This window comes from Molothrus ater, chromosome 5 (assembly GCF_012460135.2).
Source record: "Molothrus ater isolate BHLD 08-10-18 breed brown headed cowbird chromosome 5, BPBGC_Mater_1.1, whole genome shotgun sequence".
NCBI lineage: Eukaryota > Metazoa > Chordata > Aves > Passeriformes > Icteridae > Molothrus > Molothrus ater.
In genome coordinates, this window is record NC_050482.2 from 61,713 (window position 1) to 79,604 (window position 17,892).

At 45.0% G+C, this 17,892-nt stretch overlaps 1 protein-coding gene across 1 annotated transcript in view; it reads left to right on the plus strand.

The window, feature by feature from the left end:
- The first annotated feature begins 1,664 nt into the window (after nucleotides 1-1,664).
- Nucleotides 1,665-17,892, plus strand: part of GOLGB1 (golgin B1) — a 40,268-nt gene continuing 24,040 nt past the window's right edge. Inside the window, exons 1-11 of the mRNA XM_036400620.2 lie at nucleotides 1,665-1,776; nucleotides 4,776-4,908; nucleotides 6,925-7,021; nucleotides 7,647-7,799; nucleotides 7,908-8,060; nucleotides 11,582-11,734; nucleotides 12,614-12,736; nucleotides 13,157-13,270; nucleotides 14,974-15,370; nucleotides 16,016-16,107; nucleotides 16,417-16,513. Of these exons, the coding sequence (XP_036256513.1) occupies nucleotides 6,932-7,021; nucleotides 7,647-7,799; nucleotides 7,908-8,060; nucleotides 11,582-11,734; nucleotides 12,614-12,736; nucleotides 13,157-13,270; nucleotides 14,974-15,370; nucleotides 16,016-16,107; nucleotides 16,417-16,513 (1,372 nt within the window). The 5' untranslated portion in view covers nucleotides 1,665-1,776; nucleotides 4,776-4,908; nucleotides 6,925-6,931. The remainder of the gene's footprint in view (nucleotides 1,777-4,775; nucleotides 4,909-6,924; nucleotides 7,022-7,646; nucleotides 7,800-7,907; nucleotides 8,061-11,581; nucleotides 11,735-12,613; nucleotides 12,737-13,156; nucleotides 13,271-14,973; nucleotides 15,371-16,015; nucleotides 16,108-16,416; nucleotides 16,514-17,892) is intronic.

The following is a 17,892-nucleotide window of genomic DNA, read 5'->3' on the forward strand; positions in this document are numbered from 1 at the left end:
TGCCCTAACCCCTTCCCTATAGAATATCAGTCACACCACTTAACATACACATTTAAAGCCAAAACTTATTTTTAGTATAATAGAAATTTTAACAGTCTGATTTGGGAGTCATAATAAATCTACATCTAATTAGAGAAAAGCAAAGAAAAATAATGTAGGTCAAGTACTTATATACAAGAAAAAAGCTGCACTAGTAGCAATAATCCAATTAAAATTGCAACACATGCAGTTTGTTTCTGTGCTTTCTCCAATGTTACGCTGACCCACCTGCTGCTTCTCTGGGTATTAAGATCTGTGGTTCACTTGGATGTTTGCAGAGGAGGAGGGGAGAGTCATGCGAAGTTGTCAGCATCTGGGCCCTTCACTGGGAGAAATGTGATGCTCTTGTGAATGGTTTTCTCATCCTCCCTTCTTTTTTCTTTTTTTTTCCTCTCTTCTCTTTCCTTCCACTTAGACTTACAAAGGTACGTGTTAGAGTTGCAAATATCTCATTCTACCTAGAATAACTGCTTGCTGTTACTACCAATATAAACCCATGGCTGAACCACACAAAGTTAGATAAGTAAAATAAATTTGCCATAGATACCTGGAGAAATTGCTCTCACAGCTAAAGTGAACAAAGTGAAGTGAACGAAATGAACAAAGCTGCAGGCAGGGCATGAAATGAAAAATTCAGAGCACACCTGGCAAGCATTGGTCCGGAGGCCTTGTGAAGTAGGGACAGAGCCCATGGCCATAGTAGGTCATTGGCACACTAGTGGTGCCATCAGAAACAGGAACACAGTGCATGTGCATGCACAGTAAGGGTGGCCAGGAGGCAAGGACACCGCTGGTCAGGGCCCCTGAAATCCTGCCCTACATCTGGCTGGGGGCAACCTCTGGTACCAGTACAGACCAGGAAGGGAACGGATCAAGAGTTCTGAGAAGGAAAACAAGACTGGACAGGAGGAGCTGGCAGTGCGCACATCCCCAGCAGCACGGGCAGCAGGTGAGGGGGAGAATTCTATCCCTCTGCCCGACTCAGGTGAGACCCCCCCCCCTTGCAGAGCTTTCTCCTGTCCCGGAACCCTCAGAACAAGAGACATTTGGAGGTGCCGAAGCAGGGGCAGAGGAGCCCACGGACCTGCCACAAGGGCTGGAGCCCCTCTGTTCTGGAGACGGGCTGGGAGAGCTGGGGAGTTCAGTCTGGAGAACAGAAGCCTCCGGAGAGACCTTATTGCAGCCTATCAGCACGTAAAAATATTTTTATGTCAAGAGCAACAAGGCTTACAACAACGCAGCGCGAAACTGCGCGGCCCCGCGGCCCCGCCTCCCCGCGGCCCCGCCTCCCCGCGACCCCGCCTCCCCGCGACCCCGCCTCCCCGCGACCCCGCCTCCCCGCGGCCTCTCCCATCGGCCAGCGGCCAGTGCGAGCCTCCGTCTCACCAACCCCGCCTGTCCGGCCCGAAACGCCGCAACTGATTGGTCACTGCCTTGTTATTGGGCGGGAACCCACGGCGTCCTCGGGATTGGTCACTTTGTGCCATGTTGCAGGACAACCATGGCGCCGAGGCAGCTGCTCCGTCGCGATTGCTTGGCCGTCACGTCTATCTTTCAACATCCGCAGATGATTGGTCCCTCTGTGCTGGGGGCGGGGCCCCGCGGAGGCGGAAGTGGCGGAGGCGCGTTCCGGTGCTGAGGTGGCGTGGCAGGGTGGTTCGGCGGTGGTGGGGCCGGCGGGAGCTTTTTGGTGACTTAGAGCCGAACCTCGGTGCTGACCCCCCCGCCGTGCTGCAGGTCAGTGCCTCCCCCCGCCCCGGGTGCTGTCCGCCTGCCCTGTGCGGACCGCGGACTCTGCCGCCCAGCTCTCGGCGGCAGTCGCTGGTCGGGCTCCTTTCGTGGCCATGCGGGGCCGGGCCGGGTTCGCAGCCCGGGCCGTAAGGGGCGGTGGGCCGGGGCGAGCCTCTCTTCTCGCTCTGGGCTTTGCGTCCCGGCCCCGTCTCTCCACGCCGGGGGGAGGCTGGCGGCGGTGCCCGCAGGTACCGGGAGCGCAGCCCGACCGGGGAGGTTCGCGTTCCGCGGGGCCCGCCGGAGGCCCGGTCGGTCCGGTACATCTGCGGGGCTGCTGGGGCCCGTCGGCGCTGCCCGCTATCCCCGTGGCGGCAGGAGCCGCCGCTCCCGGAGCCAGCACGGCGCTGCAGTGCTTCCCGTCCCTCCCGGCTTTCCTTGGAACCCCTCCGCACAGCGGGAGAAGTTTGGCCCAGGGCTTGTGTACAGCAGCAGCACTTTTAATGCGCGTTTGATTTTAAACGAGGGGAAATACAACGAATTAACTTCGTTTATGTATACTAAACTTATACTATAATAAATTAGGGAAGAACATTGTCAAGTCTTTCTTTGCTGTGGCTGATAGCTAGGGATAGAAATGCGCTGCTTAATCCAGACTGTGCAGACTAGCAGTGGGCTTCCACTGTTTGGGTCAGCGATGTGCATTTCAGAGAAAAGGAGCCTCCTCCAGATCACTGCTGATCTGTAGTTCCAGTGTTCAAAGTGAAGTTTCCCCAGCAAAAGTTCATTAGTCACAGGAATGCTGAGCAAAGATAGAGGATATAAAGGATCCTGGCTCCCATCCTGAGTGAGCACTGCGAGGGTCCTTTTGTTCTGCTGTTCATTACAGAGGTGGGAATCCATATGTGGTGAATCCAGGTGTGAGCCCTGGAGAGCACCAGTCGTGTCTCTGAGAGCACTGTTTGCTTTATTGGGGTGAGGCAGTGGAACACGGAAAAACCTGTGTCCTTTCGTGTTTGCAGTTGTATAACACCAGGATATCCTTGCCACAAGTCCTTGAGGCTAATGCACAGGGCAGCCACTGCCTCCTCTGCAGGCTGTTGGCTTTGTGGCAATTTAAAGCCATGTTATGCCTGTTCCTGGTTTTGTTCTCAGGGAGGGCTCAGAGAAGGCAGAGCCAGGCTCTTTACAGTGGTGTCTGGTGAAAGGATGAGAGGTTGTGAGCATGAACTGAGACACAGGTGATTACCTTGATCATCAGAAAATACTTCTTCACTCTGTGGCTTACTGAGCACTGGCCCAAGTTGTCCAGGGAAGTTGTGAAGCCTCTATCCTTGGAGATACTCAAACTGCCTGCACAGCTTCTGTTTGAGCAGGGAGCTTAGACCAGATGACCTCCTAACTTCAGCCAGTCTGTGGTTCTTTGATGAGATTCTTCTCGAGTCTTTTATTTATTCATTTATGTTTTTATTTATTTATTTATGTTGTCCTCAACTGAATTTTCTCCAACAAGTTCCCACCTCTTTTTCTGGGGTGCCCAGAACAGGACACGATACTCCAGACATGGCCTCACCAGTGCCTGGCAGAGAGGAGGGATCACCTTCCTTGTGCTGCAGCCCAGGGTGCTGCTGCTGGCCTCTGTCACGAGAGTGCATTGGTGGCGTAGGTCAGTTGTCCACCACAATCCCCAGCCTCTCTCTACAGTGCTGCTTTCAGAGATGTGATCCAGGGGATGCTCTCCAGGGCAGTGGCCCACCTAGGCCCGTGTTTTCCCTGTTTCCTCTACACAGACAGCAAACCTGTTGCTGTTTGCAGAATTGTAGAATCACTGTTTGTTTCCCATTCACATCCCTTGCCATATCTGGCTGACCTGAGAATGTAAGTTAAAAATTAATTCAAAAGACACAAATCTCTAAGGCTGGAGTTCAGGTTGTTGATGTCCACATCCGTGCAAATAGGTGCAGTTGGTTCCTCTGTTTGCGTTTCTAAGGCGGTCAGCTGTGAGCCAAACCCAGCAAGGCTCACTAGCTCGAGGGCGGTGTCAGGTTAATGTGGCCAACCTGGACAAATGCCAAGAAACATTTTCTCAGTCCAGGTATGCATGCCTGAAATTGTAGTGCCTGTAGCAAGCAGATGTGTGCTGAGGCCCATGCAGATGCCTAGATTCCGCTTCTTTTTCGTATTTCTAATACCACTTCTAATAATTAATCTATTGGTTCTCTCAGTCCCAGCCACATATTTTGCATTTCTGACTTTGAGAGGCTGTGGCCTAATGCTCAGTTGGAAGATCAGACCCATCCTCTTCAACTGTTGGAGACAGAAAGAGGCGTTCTTGCATTTGGATGTCTCTTTTCTAAAATGCATCATTACCAAGACAGCAGGTTCAGTTCCTCACTGGGGCATCGTGGGAGTGATGGTTTACAGAACTATAAATACTTTATTGTTACGATGGATTCCAGACATTCCGGGTCTCCACATGAGTGTCTCATTACCGCCTTGGTGAGCAGTTATGTTGGCAGAAGAAATCTCCCTGGCAGGAGCTGTGAAGCTGTACTGATCTGGAATTGCATGCCTCATGTCTTGCCCAGGGCCAGCTGAGAAGTTAGCAAAGCACCAGGACTTGTTTCAGTGACTGCTGTGCTGTTGCAGAACATGAGCAATCCTGGCATTTGGACTGTGCTTCTGGAGGAGTTGCATCCCCCTGAGCTCTTTGCAGGAGCCTGTCTCAGGCCTGGCCTCTTGCTGCATGTCGTTTTGCTACACTAACTGTTGCTGGAGTGTTCTAGAGACTGAGCTCATGCTGTGTATGCAGTGTGAGAAAGCAGGGCATGTCTGCAAATCCATGCTCCCAAACAGAGCAGACTTGTCTCACTTTTCATGTGTATTGCAAGTGGCTGACTAACAGTCCTGGAGTGTACTGTGTAGGATGAAGGATGGGCTTATTTCTTTATTACTGGATAATTTATTTTTTTGTTTTTGTCCTTTTTTGTTTCTCTCTCCATCAAAAGTCTTGGTTCATGCAACCTGTCAGTGCTCAAGAGATAATAAGGAATGGCAAGAAAGACCTGTGTGTGACTGCTCTACCTTGGAAACATTACTATTGAATCAGGAGACCCATGAGCTCCTTGGAGTACAAAGCAGGTTAGTATTCATATGCTCTTTTCTGCTATTGATGCATGACAATGTGCATTGTCATGTTTTCTACTTCTGCAAAATCAGGTGACTGCTACAGATGATTAGTATGCTGCTCCTTTCCAGTGTCAATATTTTTAAGTGGCAATCTAAGACCAAAGATTTGCTTAGTAAGACAAGGGAGGTCAGGAATGAGTGGATCTGTGTAGCCAGCTTCAGGAGCCTGCTTCTAGTGAGGCAGAGACATCATTTAAAAAGATTCCATTTGATGGAGATAATTTTAATAATGTAAACTCGATCTTATAGCTAATATGAGTTTGCCTAGTTTCAGCTTGCAATACTGGAGCTTCTGTAATTGTACAAATTATTTTGCCACTTACAGGCATGGACAGTTCTGTGGCCTTTGTGTTCAGAGATGTCAAAAGTCACATGTGATCTCTTTTTATAGAACACTAGAATGATGATTCTGTGATTCTTAAGGGACTTTGGGAGTTCAGTTGGTCAAATCCTTTGCTCTTAGCATGTCTAACATCAAAGATGAGATCAGAATACTATGAGCCTAATACAGGATTTTTACTTCTTCCCTGTGCATTTTTTCTGATTGAAATTGCCTGTGCTACGACTTGTGTCCTCTGCCTCATGTCCATCCTATGTGGACCTTGTAAGAAGTGTGTGACTGTCTTTAGCTACCTTATGGGTGATTGCAGGGAGGACAGCAATTGTATCCTCACCTGCTGTTCTCAGAGCTGAGCAAGCCCAGCACTCTTACACTCTCCACATGCCTTGTAAAGCAAACCCCAGTCAGTCATCCTAGGGGCTCTCTGCTGTACTTGATTCACTGTTTTGAAAGTGGGCACTCTACTTCAAATGTAGTCTTACTGGTGTGAATAGAGAGGAATAATTGCTTTTCTTAACCTGCTGCCTGCAGTCCTGCCAGTACAGCTCAGTGTGCCCCTGAGACTGCCTGCAGTCCTGCCAGTACAGCTCAGTGTGCCCCTGACCTTGGTGTGAGCACACTGGTGGCTCGTGCCAGGCTTGGCCATCAGCACTTGGAGCTTGTCTTCTGCAACACACTTGTACAGCCATTTGCTCCTCAGCCTGTGCCATTCATGCTTTTCCCATTCCAGGCATAGGAAAGGCATTCTACCTTTCCTGAATTTCACAATGTTTCTATCCATCTGTTTCTCCAGCCTGTTGTTATCCTCCTGATTGGCAACTCTATACAAAGGCTCATTTGAATTTGGTGAATTTAGTGAGGTCTCAGTTAATAATGGAGAATTTAATTTACTGCTCTCCCCAAAATAACAAATTATATGTTGCTGGCTGGTACTGCCGCATGTTTTTTGGTTCTTTCCTTCCACTTGCTGGATTAGTTTGGCTCCTGAATTTCGAGGAAATGAAAGGTATGCTAAGCAGCAGCCAGTAAATCTGTGTCCTCTCCAGACTATTCCCCTATGTTGAGGTCCTGTCCTGTATGTGACATGCAGAGGTCTCATCATCTCTCTAACTCTCTCTAATGTGACACATTTGTATCTGTTTAGCAAACATGAAGGCCCAGTCCATTATTTCCACCACTTATTAGCAGAAAGCTGATTTTATGTTACAGGCCATGTTTTGCCTGTAGAGAAATTACGTCATTTAACAATCACCTTTCTTTTCAGTAAACTGAACAGATTGTGGTTCTGTAATGTCATTGTTAAGAAAGATCAAGAATGAACTATGAGGAGGACTTGGCATCTGGTATAAAAGTGTATTTTTCAATCATACGTGTGGAGCACTGAAGGAATCTTCATGTGTCTTGACACCAGCACATCCTCTACTTTAATATTCAGAGGGTCTGGCAGCTCCTGTTAACATGACCATTTCTTTTTTCCTGAGGTTTTGCTTCAGCTTTTCTCTCTTAGCATAGGAGACAAATGCCTACAAGCGTGGTCACCAACTGCTGTAACATTAGAGATCAGCATAAAGGAGCTTATTTTTTATAGCAGCTTTGACTCTGTATTCTGACTCTTGGTTTTGTTTTAGGCTCAAGATGCTGAGCCGTTTGTCAGGTTTAGCAAATACTGTTTTACAAGAGCTGTCTGGGGATGATGGAGATGCAGTTACTGAACCATCTATTGCTGTAAGTACAGTGTAATCTAAAGACTTTCAGATCTTATTGACAATTAGTTTGGGGAATATGGTTCGTTAGACTGCAGTGAGAACTGTCTCCTGCTTCTTCCTTGCTGAGCACTAGACTGAGCTGTCATTCCACTCTGCTTTTCTTCTACTCCTCACCTCTTAAGTCAGCATTTCTGTTGGGCAGACCATAATTTCCTCAGTTTCCACACCTCAGCGTGATCCGAGGAAACAAACTAGAATTAGGGTGAAGAAAGACTTTTAAGAGTACTGGTAATTGTGTGTAAGAAGGGGAAGCTCGGCATGCTTGGGTCGTAGTGGGAGGCTTCATCTTTGCGCTGCCTTTTGGTATTGAGACCGTGGATAGTGTGTAAGGCTCCCTCTCGTTTCAGATTTGTTCATGTGGTGTTCAGCAAGGTATACTCTTTGTTTTTGTGTGCTGGCTTAAAAGTTCTCTGAGTTTCCTCCTGGTTTCATCTGACTGTATATTTCTACAGGCTTCATGAAATGCCTGCAGGGAGCAGAGTGCAGCACTGAGGACTGGAGCTGAAGCTATCATGTGGATGCTCTGCTGCAGGCTGTTAATAGTTTGTTTTTTTTCCTTCAGAGCACTGATTTTGTTGTTTCAGGTAGAAGCTTTGCAGTCAGAAGCAGAAAGCATGGAGGAGGCACCTGAGGAGGTGTTGGAGCGCCTAGCCCAAACGGAAAAGCTGGTTGTTCAGCTGAAGGATTTGATTCGAGAAAAGGATGCCCTGCTCCAGGAAAAAGAAACTGTACTCAAGGTACCAGCAGAATATGGCAGGCTGACAAACTGTGTAGCTTTCTCAAAGTGGTGCTTCTTGGGTAGCAGCACTGGAGTCAGGCAGTCAGTTTGTGTCCCTCTCTTACAGAGAGAGCGAGAGGCTGCGGATGCCAAGCTGATGAAACTTAAACTTCAAGCCAAAGCCAAACTGGCCTCTCTGAACAAACGCATCGAGGAGCTGACAGAGAAAGGAGCACCACTGCCTACACAGGCCTCAGCAGAAGAGCTGGAGGATCCCAAGGTTAGGAGAAGGGGGCTATTTAAAAGATGTAGCTTCTGCTGATAACCTGGTACTGCCTGATGTTTCAGGTCACAGTGACCCAGCAGGGTCTATTTGTCTTATTAGCAGGATATTCATAATTCCAGCAAGGATGTCTGTGCCTGTGCTGTAGGAAGCCTGTCTGTCCAGCTTCCTTGTACTGCAGATGCCCTCGGAGTGCTCAGCTTGATCTCCTCAAGGTCACGGGCTGATTTCCCTCTACATAACTTTGGTAATCCATTGTAGCTGAACTCTTTCCTGCAGAAACTGTATATGTCTATCTGAGCTATGAGTTTCAAAATGTTGCCTATCATATCAGTACAGCAAAGGTTGGCTGGTGTACAAAAACAAAGAGGTAAGGAGGTCATTGAAACTGGAAGGCAGTAACTTTAATATAAAAAAATAAATATATATTTTTTCCAGTTGTGTAGCTTCCTGAGCCACCATAAAGTTTTATGGCTGACAAACCGTAATTGTGTAACGTTAAGCAAAACTGGGGGAAAAGTGTCCTCTATGAAGACATTGAAGAGGCTGTTAGCTGCTAACCAGAATCTCCCATTGGAGCTGGTAATTTTTGAAAACTTGACTATGTGATCAGCAGAACAATGTTTTCTTTAAAAAGTTTGTAGTATTAGCGAAGAGAAATGGGATAGAAGTCCAGAATGGTTTCCAGATGATGTTCATTAAACCAGAGAACATAAAAGTTATTTCAGACATTGAAAAAAAATCTTAAAATATTGTAGGAAACAATAAAAGGTGCCTGTGAGAGCTGTCAGATGAGAGGCTACTACTAATGAAGTGAAGATCAGTTCTATGACTTGTGCTGACTATTTTTGATTGAGAGCATCATAAAATCATAGAAATGTGCTTCTGTAATTCCCAGTACCAACTTGAGAGTCTTTCTCAATGCGAAGCACCATTTGGTTTCATACATGAAGAATTGGATAATCTCAAGGATTGACATAATAGAAAAATGAAGCAAAATTTAACCAGTGCACAGTCAAGCATGACCAGCAGTCCCTGGCTGTAGAGACCAGTCAAGGCCACGGGAGCTGTTTAGCTGTGTCACTTGACATTCCTCTCCTGGTGCTGAGGCTCTTTTTCTGCTTGTCTATCTGTGTAACATCCATGCGCTGTTACGTGACTTTGTGTAGACTTGCTGTTGAGGAGTGGTGAGTGTTCTTGCTTCAAAATTCAAATTTATCAGTTGAAGAAGGCAAGATGAGAGAAAGCTGATCATCAGTTAATTGGTGCAATATAGATTTTAAAAAGAGACCTTATCTTTTTTACATACCGTTCTAGCTATTCTACTGAGAGTCGCAAGGCCTTGTGTTGTCATGTTCTGCTCATTTGCAATCAGGAAGGATAAATTCTGAGAGCAGCAAGAGACTTTTTGTTCTCCCATCATGTTAGTAGCTGCACTTGGGAGACATTCAAACAGCTTGGTTATTTAGTCAACCAAAGTCAGAGAGGAAATGTCATTTCTGTCTACAGTTGTTTGAGGAAGGTGAGCTTCAAGAAAGTGGGCAAACTGTTAAAGGATAATGCAGATGAATGGATGAATGTAAATTAGCCATTAAGAAAAATGGCCCTCTAATTAGAGGAAGGAGGGCTTGAGACAGTCTCCAGTGGACATGGTAAGGGCCACAGCCTTGTTTGGTGTGGGTTAGAACATTGAGTGAAATTATGTTAGGGCAATTACCTGCAATATTTTGTATTTGACCCAGAGAGCACTAGCTTCTTTCTTGCAAGGTTAGACCTACTGAGAAGATACAGAGTCCTTTATTTTAACTTATTTCTCCAAGTTGATGCTGTCCTGAGTAATGGGGGTATTTCCTAGACAGTTACCCTGCCATTTGAAGGTGAAAATTCTAGGTTAGAGTTGCATCTTATGCTGAAGTATTGAATATCAGCAAAGGACTGGGTTTTTTCTCTCAGTGATGTGGGCCCTGTGGGAAGGCTGTATTTTAAATATCTAACTAGTACTATTACTTCCTGGGCTTTTAGCACAGTGACTTATTTTGAGAAGAATGGAAATATCATCTTATCTCCTCCTCTCAGTTAGTATTTGTGTACAGAACAATTGAGGCTCCTCTCAAACTTTTGAAGTGGGTAAAGATAAATTATGTTCAGATATAAGAGCTTATACATCTTGGAAAAACATAGTATTTAAAAGCTTGAGCTCTTTGTGGCTGTGCCACTGTCCTTATGTGTGGCATTCCATGTAATGGGTCAGTGTAAGAGGCTTTTTAAAATCCAATTGTGAGTATCAATCCTGAAAGCCAATTACAAGTAAACAAACTAATCCAACTGTCTTCCCCCAGCAGCTCCTCTGCCCCAGTCTTACAAGTTATGCATATCCTGGCTTCTTAGAGCTTCCTGCATCTCTATTCATTATTCTTCTGTCTTGTTCTATTTCTAAATTTAAGTGCAACTGAAGCTTCTTTGTCTGTCTGTTCTGCCTCCTGCCAATGACTTTCTCTGTAGGTGAAACAGCTTTTGAGGAACAGTAGCATCTTATTCTTATTACACTCATGTATAAATACTTTTAAAAGCCTTCATAGTATTTTCAGATTGGGTTTAAAGACATAAATACTCTGTAGAATTCCTGTGTTATTGATGATGTTTGACCCAATACCTGCCACAAATAAAAAAATGGAAGAGATGTATTTTATATATATTCAGTACAAAATACCCAGCGCTGTGTGCTGACAGTAGCTGGAAGTGCTGAGGTAAGAATGCAGAGCAGGTTTTGTCTGCTCAGGGACAGCTGGTGAGGGAGGGACCTGCCCTCACCCAGATGGAGACACAGAGAGAAGAGTGCAGGTGTAGTGTGCTGGGTTGGCTGAGTAGACGCAGCCTAAGCACATTTTATGTGAACTGTTGTTTACATTTCTTGGTCGTAAACAGAGGATTTAAGTGGAGTAGAACTGATAATTGTTTGCCTGTTCCCTTTGCTTGTAACTAATAAGTTCATTGCTAATAATCCTGTAGTCTAAAGAGACTTCCATAGGCATTTTCTGCAGTCTAGAATGTCTACCCCTTTGTCACATGGAGAATATTCTTCTATAATTAATTCTAAAATGTTTTTATTTCTGTTATTAGAGAAAATTGTGATATTAAAAAGCCTCAAAAATCAGGGAAGTCATATAATAAATAATGTATTTAATAATCTATTTGCCTTAGATGATATAGTGAGCAATCATGGACTGTTAGCCCTGCCAAGTGCTTTGACACTTCCCAATTAAAAACATCTTGTGCATCTCTACAAGAAATAGGGAAAATAGTTACTTACATAGGACAACTTCATTTAAAGACACAAATGTAAAGTTAAGAAATGAAGCAGTGTAGTAAAAATAATAATGTGATTAGGAGTCAGGAGTAAAGTAACATTATAGTGTATTTTTTAAAATTAATTTATTTAATTTATTAACCAATAATACCGATAAGTTTACTTTCTTCTATTTCTTTTCTTCCCACTTTATTTCCTCTTGCAATGTCAGAAAAACGAAAATACAAGTGAAGGGCACAGAGAGGAAGTGGAAGTACTGAAAAAGCAGCTCAGGGAGCGAGAGGAAACTGTTCAGGACCTGAAGAAACAGCTGGCTGTAGCCGAAGTGAATCTGAAAGATGCTGAAATCAAGTATGCAACACAGGTACAGGAATTTTTTTCTATTCATCAGACTGTGTTTCCCACCTCACTGCTTAGACTAGTATGAAAGAATAGAACAATGCTTACACAGCTGGTCTTCAATTCCCTTACCTCAATTTTGTCAGCCTTGTGCCTCCTCAAATCACCTAGGTCCATCCCTTTCACTGCCATTGGCTCCTCCTCTAAACATTACCTAAATCTTTCACAGTCCCCAAATAATCTTGTCTTGCCCTTCATCCTCTACCCCAGGCCAGAACCACCCTTGGTGCAAAAGGTGCTCTGCGGGTAAGAGGTGGGTTTCACCCTTGGACAGTGGGACTGATGGCTCTCTGAGGAGGGGGAAACAGTCCCTGGAAGGGCCTGGATAGGGTGTCCCTTCCTCTGAGTCACAATTTGGGTTCTTCCCTGTCTGCCATCGCCTGTCTGTGTTCTGCTGTGGGCGAGCAGGGCAGCTGTTTATCACAGGATGTCACAACATTAATGGTATGTTGTAGTTATTTGTGGAAAGATTTTTTAATACTCAAAATTACAGGTTTAGCTTTTGAACAGTGAATTGGGCTGCATCCTATACAGTTAAAAGCCCAGAAGTTTTATGAACTGTTAATTATATAGTAATAATTTATTTTATTATTCTACATATTTGTAGATAAAATTCTATGCTTTTTGCTTTCTGGGATCTGAAATCTTATCAGTTGTTATACACATAATAGTAGGATAAAGACACCAAGTAAAAGTACTGTTTGACCAAGATGATGTGCAGGATTGTCCAGCTGAAAACTCCATCGCACGCACAATATGCTGGTGGATGTTGAAAGCAAGCCTGTGTGTCTGTCAGCTTCATAATCTTGTTGGTTTGTTTTTATTTCGTGGCTTGTGTTTTCAGCTGAGCTCCCTGCGGGAAGTGGTTCAGGAGAAGGAAGCTCTCCTGGAAGAGCAAGTGCACCAGCATCAAGCTGAATTGCTCAAGATGGTGGTCCAGTCAGATATGGAAGTAGAGATGCAGCAGGTATATTCGATATAATCATCATATCATGGGAGGAGGAAGGAAAACAGAGGACACTTTGAAAGAACAGTTCTTGTTAAAGTAACTCAGTAGGGATAAGAAGAAAGATGCTTTGATTGTTTGGAGCTTTTTGGATTGCTAGTTGGAGCTTTGAGTCCTTAGTTTCAATCTGCTGGTTTGCTATCAGTCAAAGAGAAAGAACAGTTGAAAAAAGTGTTACATTATTGTGCTCCAGTTCCCTGTTCATGAAGCAAAGTAAGCTCCTCCTACTGCACCAGGACTCCAGAATAGGTGTCAACAAAAATTAGTTAATGCAGGCTATCACAGTAAGTGTGTTACAAAAACGAGGTGTATGGATGAAACGTGGGAATCTAAATTTCCGCCGGTCTCCCCAGTGCTGGAATGGCCTTGTCTCTCTCACAGAACCTGCGCACACTTCAGAGAAAGCTGGAGGAGCAGGAAGCAGCTCTGTTAGGACGAACTCAGGTGGTAGAACTGCTGCAGCAAGAGTTACACACTGCTGAAAAACAAAACCAGGTATCTGGTCATGCTTTTTATTGCTTTACTCTCTCTTGTGTGTGTGTGTGTGTGGTGGATGGGGTCTTTGTCAGTGGCTCAGAAGTTACCAGATTAGGGTTTTTTTGGAACCATCTTTCCATCATGAAATCAGCTGGGGCCGCCCTCCCTGGGTCAGGCATTAGAGCTGCAGGTCTGTGTGCACAGCTCACGGCAGGTACAGCCACACAGTGGGTGCTGCAGTTGCCAGCTCTAATGATCCAGGGCTGGTGGGCAGGGTCGACATCTATCCATACCCATGCTGCTGACTGTACTTTCAAAGCCAAATACACAAACCTTCCCCAAAAGCAGAAATGCCTAACACAGTGCTGCTGAAGCCTCAATGTTTCTGGACTGCAGTGTCCAGGCCAGAGCAGAAACAGCTATTCTTTGTTATGTCTTGCTGAGAAGTTGCTTATATGACACAGCTTGTGGAGTGGGACTGGCTCTCGCTTCATCAGTTCGGATCGTGAAGAGAATGAGATCAAGTCTGTGCATATATGACTATATAGACACAGGCTCCTTGAGACAGGATTAAGAATACAACCTCTTAAAAGGTTGGTTTCCAGATAGAGGATGAGTGTATTTTTCATTTTTCCAATATCTGAACTTCTGAAAATTCTCCATCCCTTTAGAAGAGACTTACACTGAATCAGTCTCATATTCACTGGCTGTATGATCTCCAGCCAGTCTAATGCTGAACCTCATTTTGATAATTTTTACACACTTGTGCCCCACATACTTTGTTTTGCTCTGTGTCCCAGCCAGGCCCATGATGGTAAAGAACCTCAGTGAGCTGACTTGTGCTCACTCCTGGCTGCATTACTCAGCAGGGTGTATCGTGGGGTGCTGGCATGGATGTCTTCATGACATGGTTGTTGGCTCCTGGCTGGGGAAGCTCCCTTGGCTTCTCCTTGGTGCTTTTGACTTTCCTCATGCATTCTGTGGTCTGAAGGAGACCTGGTATAGGTACAAACTTGAGGCCATGAGGCTGAAGCCTACTCATAAAGTAAAAGGAGTTCCTCATCAGATTCCTCCTGAAATTAGCTGTGCTGACCATCCACAGCTCCAGTTGGAGGAAGTTTGACAACAGGAGTTTGGGCAAGTGTAAGGTTTGTTTCTGTCTCTTGGTCACCTTAAATCTCTGGTCAGTGTTGACTAGAGGCTTCTGAGATCTTTCTTAAAGCAGTGGGTACTGTGTGGAGCCCTCTGTTACCTCCAGATTCATATTTCAGCATTCCCTTTCACATACACACTTTTGCTCTGGTTTGTTTTTTAAATTTTACTCTGTAATTAAATTTACTCTGTAATTGTTGAGTTCTCCCTCATTTGTTGTAGCTCTTCCTCCCCTTTTTAGGAAGTTTTCTTTCTTCTAAAAGAGAGCTCCTGGCCACTGTTCTATTGCTTCTTTTCTCTAAATTCCCCTCCTCTAGATCAAGACTTACCTTTTCTTTACCACAGCAATGAGGAGTTGTTTCTCCCAGCATTGCTTTCTTGCAATTTCCAAATTGTTGGGCAGTTTCTTTCTAACAAATTGAAATTTCTGACATGTTTGTTTCCTCCCTTCTGCTACTCAGATATCTTAAAAGGATTTAATGAGAACCTTAAAATCTAATTCAGGTACTTTGCTTTGTCAAGGTATTTAACTAGTTGAGAGAGAAATTAATTTCTGTATCATTTTACAGACGCTCCAAGATCAGTGCCAGAAGATGGAAGTGGAACTAAGCTCCATGAGGGATGTGTTAAATGCAGAGAGACGAGGGGCTCGGGATCTCAGGGAGAAGATGGAGCTGGAGCTGGCTGAGAGGAAGCTGTCTTCCCATCGCTTGCAGGAGGAGTTGCAGTGTCTCTCAGAACAGCTGGAGGAGGCAAGAAGAGCACAAGCTGAGCTCGAGGTGAAGTATAAAGACCTGGAGCAGGCACGCAGGCTGGAGGTGGAGGAGAAGAACCGGCTGCTCAGTTGTCTCGTGGTGGCTGAAGAGGAGCTGCCATGTGGCCGTGCTGTCCCTGGGGCTGAGCAGGAGCAGCTGGAGCAGGACGTTGGCCAGCCCTCAGTGCCAGCTGTGGGACATGGAGCACGGGGTGAGCAGGCACAGCACTTAGCACAGTGGGGCAGCTCCTCAGGAGCCTGAGGATCACTGGGTTGCCTTCTCTTTGGCTTTGCTTTTATAACAGTTCATAAGAATGGCTTGATGTAACAATTCCTGATTGCACAGGGACACAGGAATGGTGGTGCTGTCTCAGACTAAGGGGGGCTGGTTCGATCCCACTGTTCTGTCTTTGGCAGCTGCAAGAGGAGCAGAAGTGTGGGGCAGCATATATGGTGTACTGTCCCAGCCTCTTGTCTTTTGGGGCTTATGGAGATTTCTTGAGCTGGATGTATTGTTTTAGTTGATTTTATTGATTTGTTTGATTTTTTTCTGTCAACCTACACAAGTCCTTTTTATATGTGCCTTGTTCTTCACAGTCTGAATTTCTACTGAAATTACAAGTAAAACAACCAAGAAAAGCAAACGATACCATTTTCCCCATAGACCTGTGTTAAAAATAATGACAATGATCTTGCCTCAAGCTCTTATTTCAGATTTTCTTCCAGCTTCTTTATGGCCCAAAGCTGAAGTAGTGACTAAGAGGGAAGAGATTTCATAAACTATAGTGTGTAAAATGGACGTAGTGTAGCAAAAAAGACAAGAACAGACCTTAACTCCCCTCTTTCCCCTCTGTCAGATGAACTTCTACAGAAGTCTGAAGAATTTGTCTGCTGTCAGGATGAGCTGAAATCCCAGGCACAAGTGCAGCTCTCTGAACTGGAGCAGCAGGTTTGATATTTTCAAATTATTCTCATAAATTTTTCTGGTATATTTAGGAACTGAAGCCAAATTAAATGTCTAGAATTCCTTTTTTTGTCATGCATTGCTTGAGAAAGGCTTTTGTTAGTTCTCTCAGTTGATGGGCAGTCATGTTATGACTACAGAAGCCTGGAAAGAAGTAGAAGTCAATTCGAGTAATTTAAAAGTTGCCAATTGATTTTTTTTTTTTTTTTAAAGTTAACCAAATGATCAAAGACTAATATGTTTATATAAATTGTATTGAAATTTGTCTTTCTCCCCTCCATCCTGTTTAAACAGGATGAATCAGCATCGCAGAAAAAAATAGTAGATCAGGAAGACCAGAATGAGACTTCATTCCTACCCACAGAAAACTTGGAAAGACAGAAGAGAGAAGGTTGTATGATTACCTTACCTATTTTAATATTCTTAATATACTTAAGAATCCTTCTAGAATTAGTTTCTACAAAAGATAGACCTAAAGTGGTAGCTTTCCCCAGTACAAAACGCTGACAATCTGCAGGTGGTACTTCTGGGAAGGATATTTTTGATAGCTTTTGCTGAAACAGTAAGGGACCCATATATATGCCACATATACAAGACCCCAGACAATGACATTGATTTTGAGTGTCTAGTCATGTAGCCTGCTAGCAGCAATATCACAGCTCTCTTGGAATTTTACTATAAAACAGTTGATTCCCTCACATGTTTACTTCAGGGTCTGGTGCACTATGACAGTAGGATGTCTTGATTTTTAAGAAATAGATTAATTTTGCTTCCTGTCATTCAAAGATAGGGAATAATCACCAATAAGTCAGATTCCTACAGTTCTAGAACATCATCTTTCTCTTTTTTTGTTCCAAGATCTCAGAGATGCAGGTCTTTAATGAACTTCAAGACATTGTTTAGAATCATGGCATGGTTTGGGTTGGAAGGAACTCATAAAGATCATCTGATCCATCCCCCCTGCCCTGAGCAGGGACATCCTTCACCAGGCCAGGTTGCTCAGAGCCCCATCCAACTTGACCTTGAGTATGTCCAATGATGGGGCAGCTGACAGCTTCTCTGGGCAGCCCAGGGTGAAGCAGCCCTCTTGAAAAGCTGCAATAAGGCCTCTCTGAAGCCTTTCTTCTCCAGGCTGAACAAGCATGAGTCTCTCAGCCTTTCTTCATGGGAGATATGTTCCAGCCTTCTGATCGTTTCTTCTGACTCACTCCAGCAGATTCACATCTGTCTTGTACAGGGGAATCCCAGAACTGGACACAGTGCTCTGTGTGGGGTCTAACAAAATCTGGGAAGAGGGTGAGAATTATCTCCTTCAGCCTGCTGCCCACACCTCTTTTGGTGCAGCCCAGGGTATGATTGGCTTTCTGGGCTGCGGGCACACATTGCCAGCTCCTGTCCAATTTTTAGTTTACCAGAATCCCGGAGTCTTTCTCTGTAGCCTGTTTTCAATCCATTCACCCCACAGTCTGTGCTGGTACTGGGGATTGCCCCAGCCCAGGTGTAGGGCCTTGCACGTGGCTTTGCTAAACCTCACAGTGAACAAGGGCTGCATAGCTGCATTCCTCAACTTGTCCAGGTCCCCCTGGATGGCATCACATCCCCCCAGCAAAAAATCAGCTGCTCAGCCTGGGTGCACTCCCCCAGCTGTCTGTCAGCAGTCAGGACACTGAACATTGCCAGTCCCAGGATGGGCTTCTGTGGGTGCTGGTTCCCACGTGAATGTTGAGGCATTGACTGCAGCTCTTTGCACATAGCCAGTTCCTTACCCCT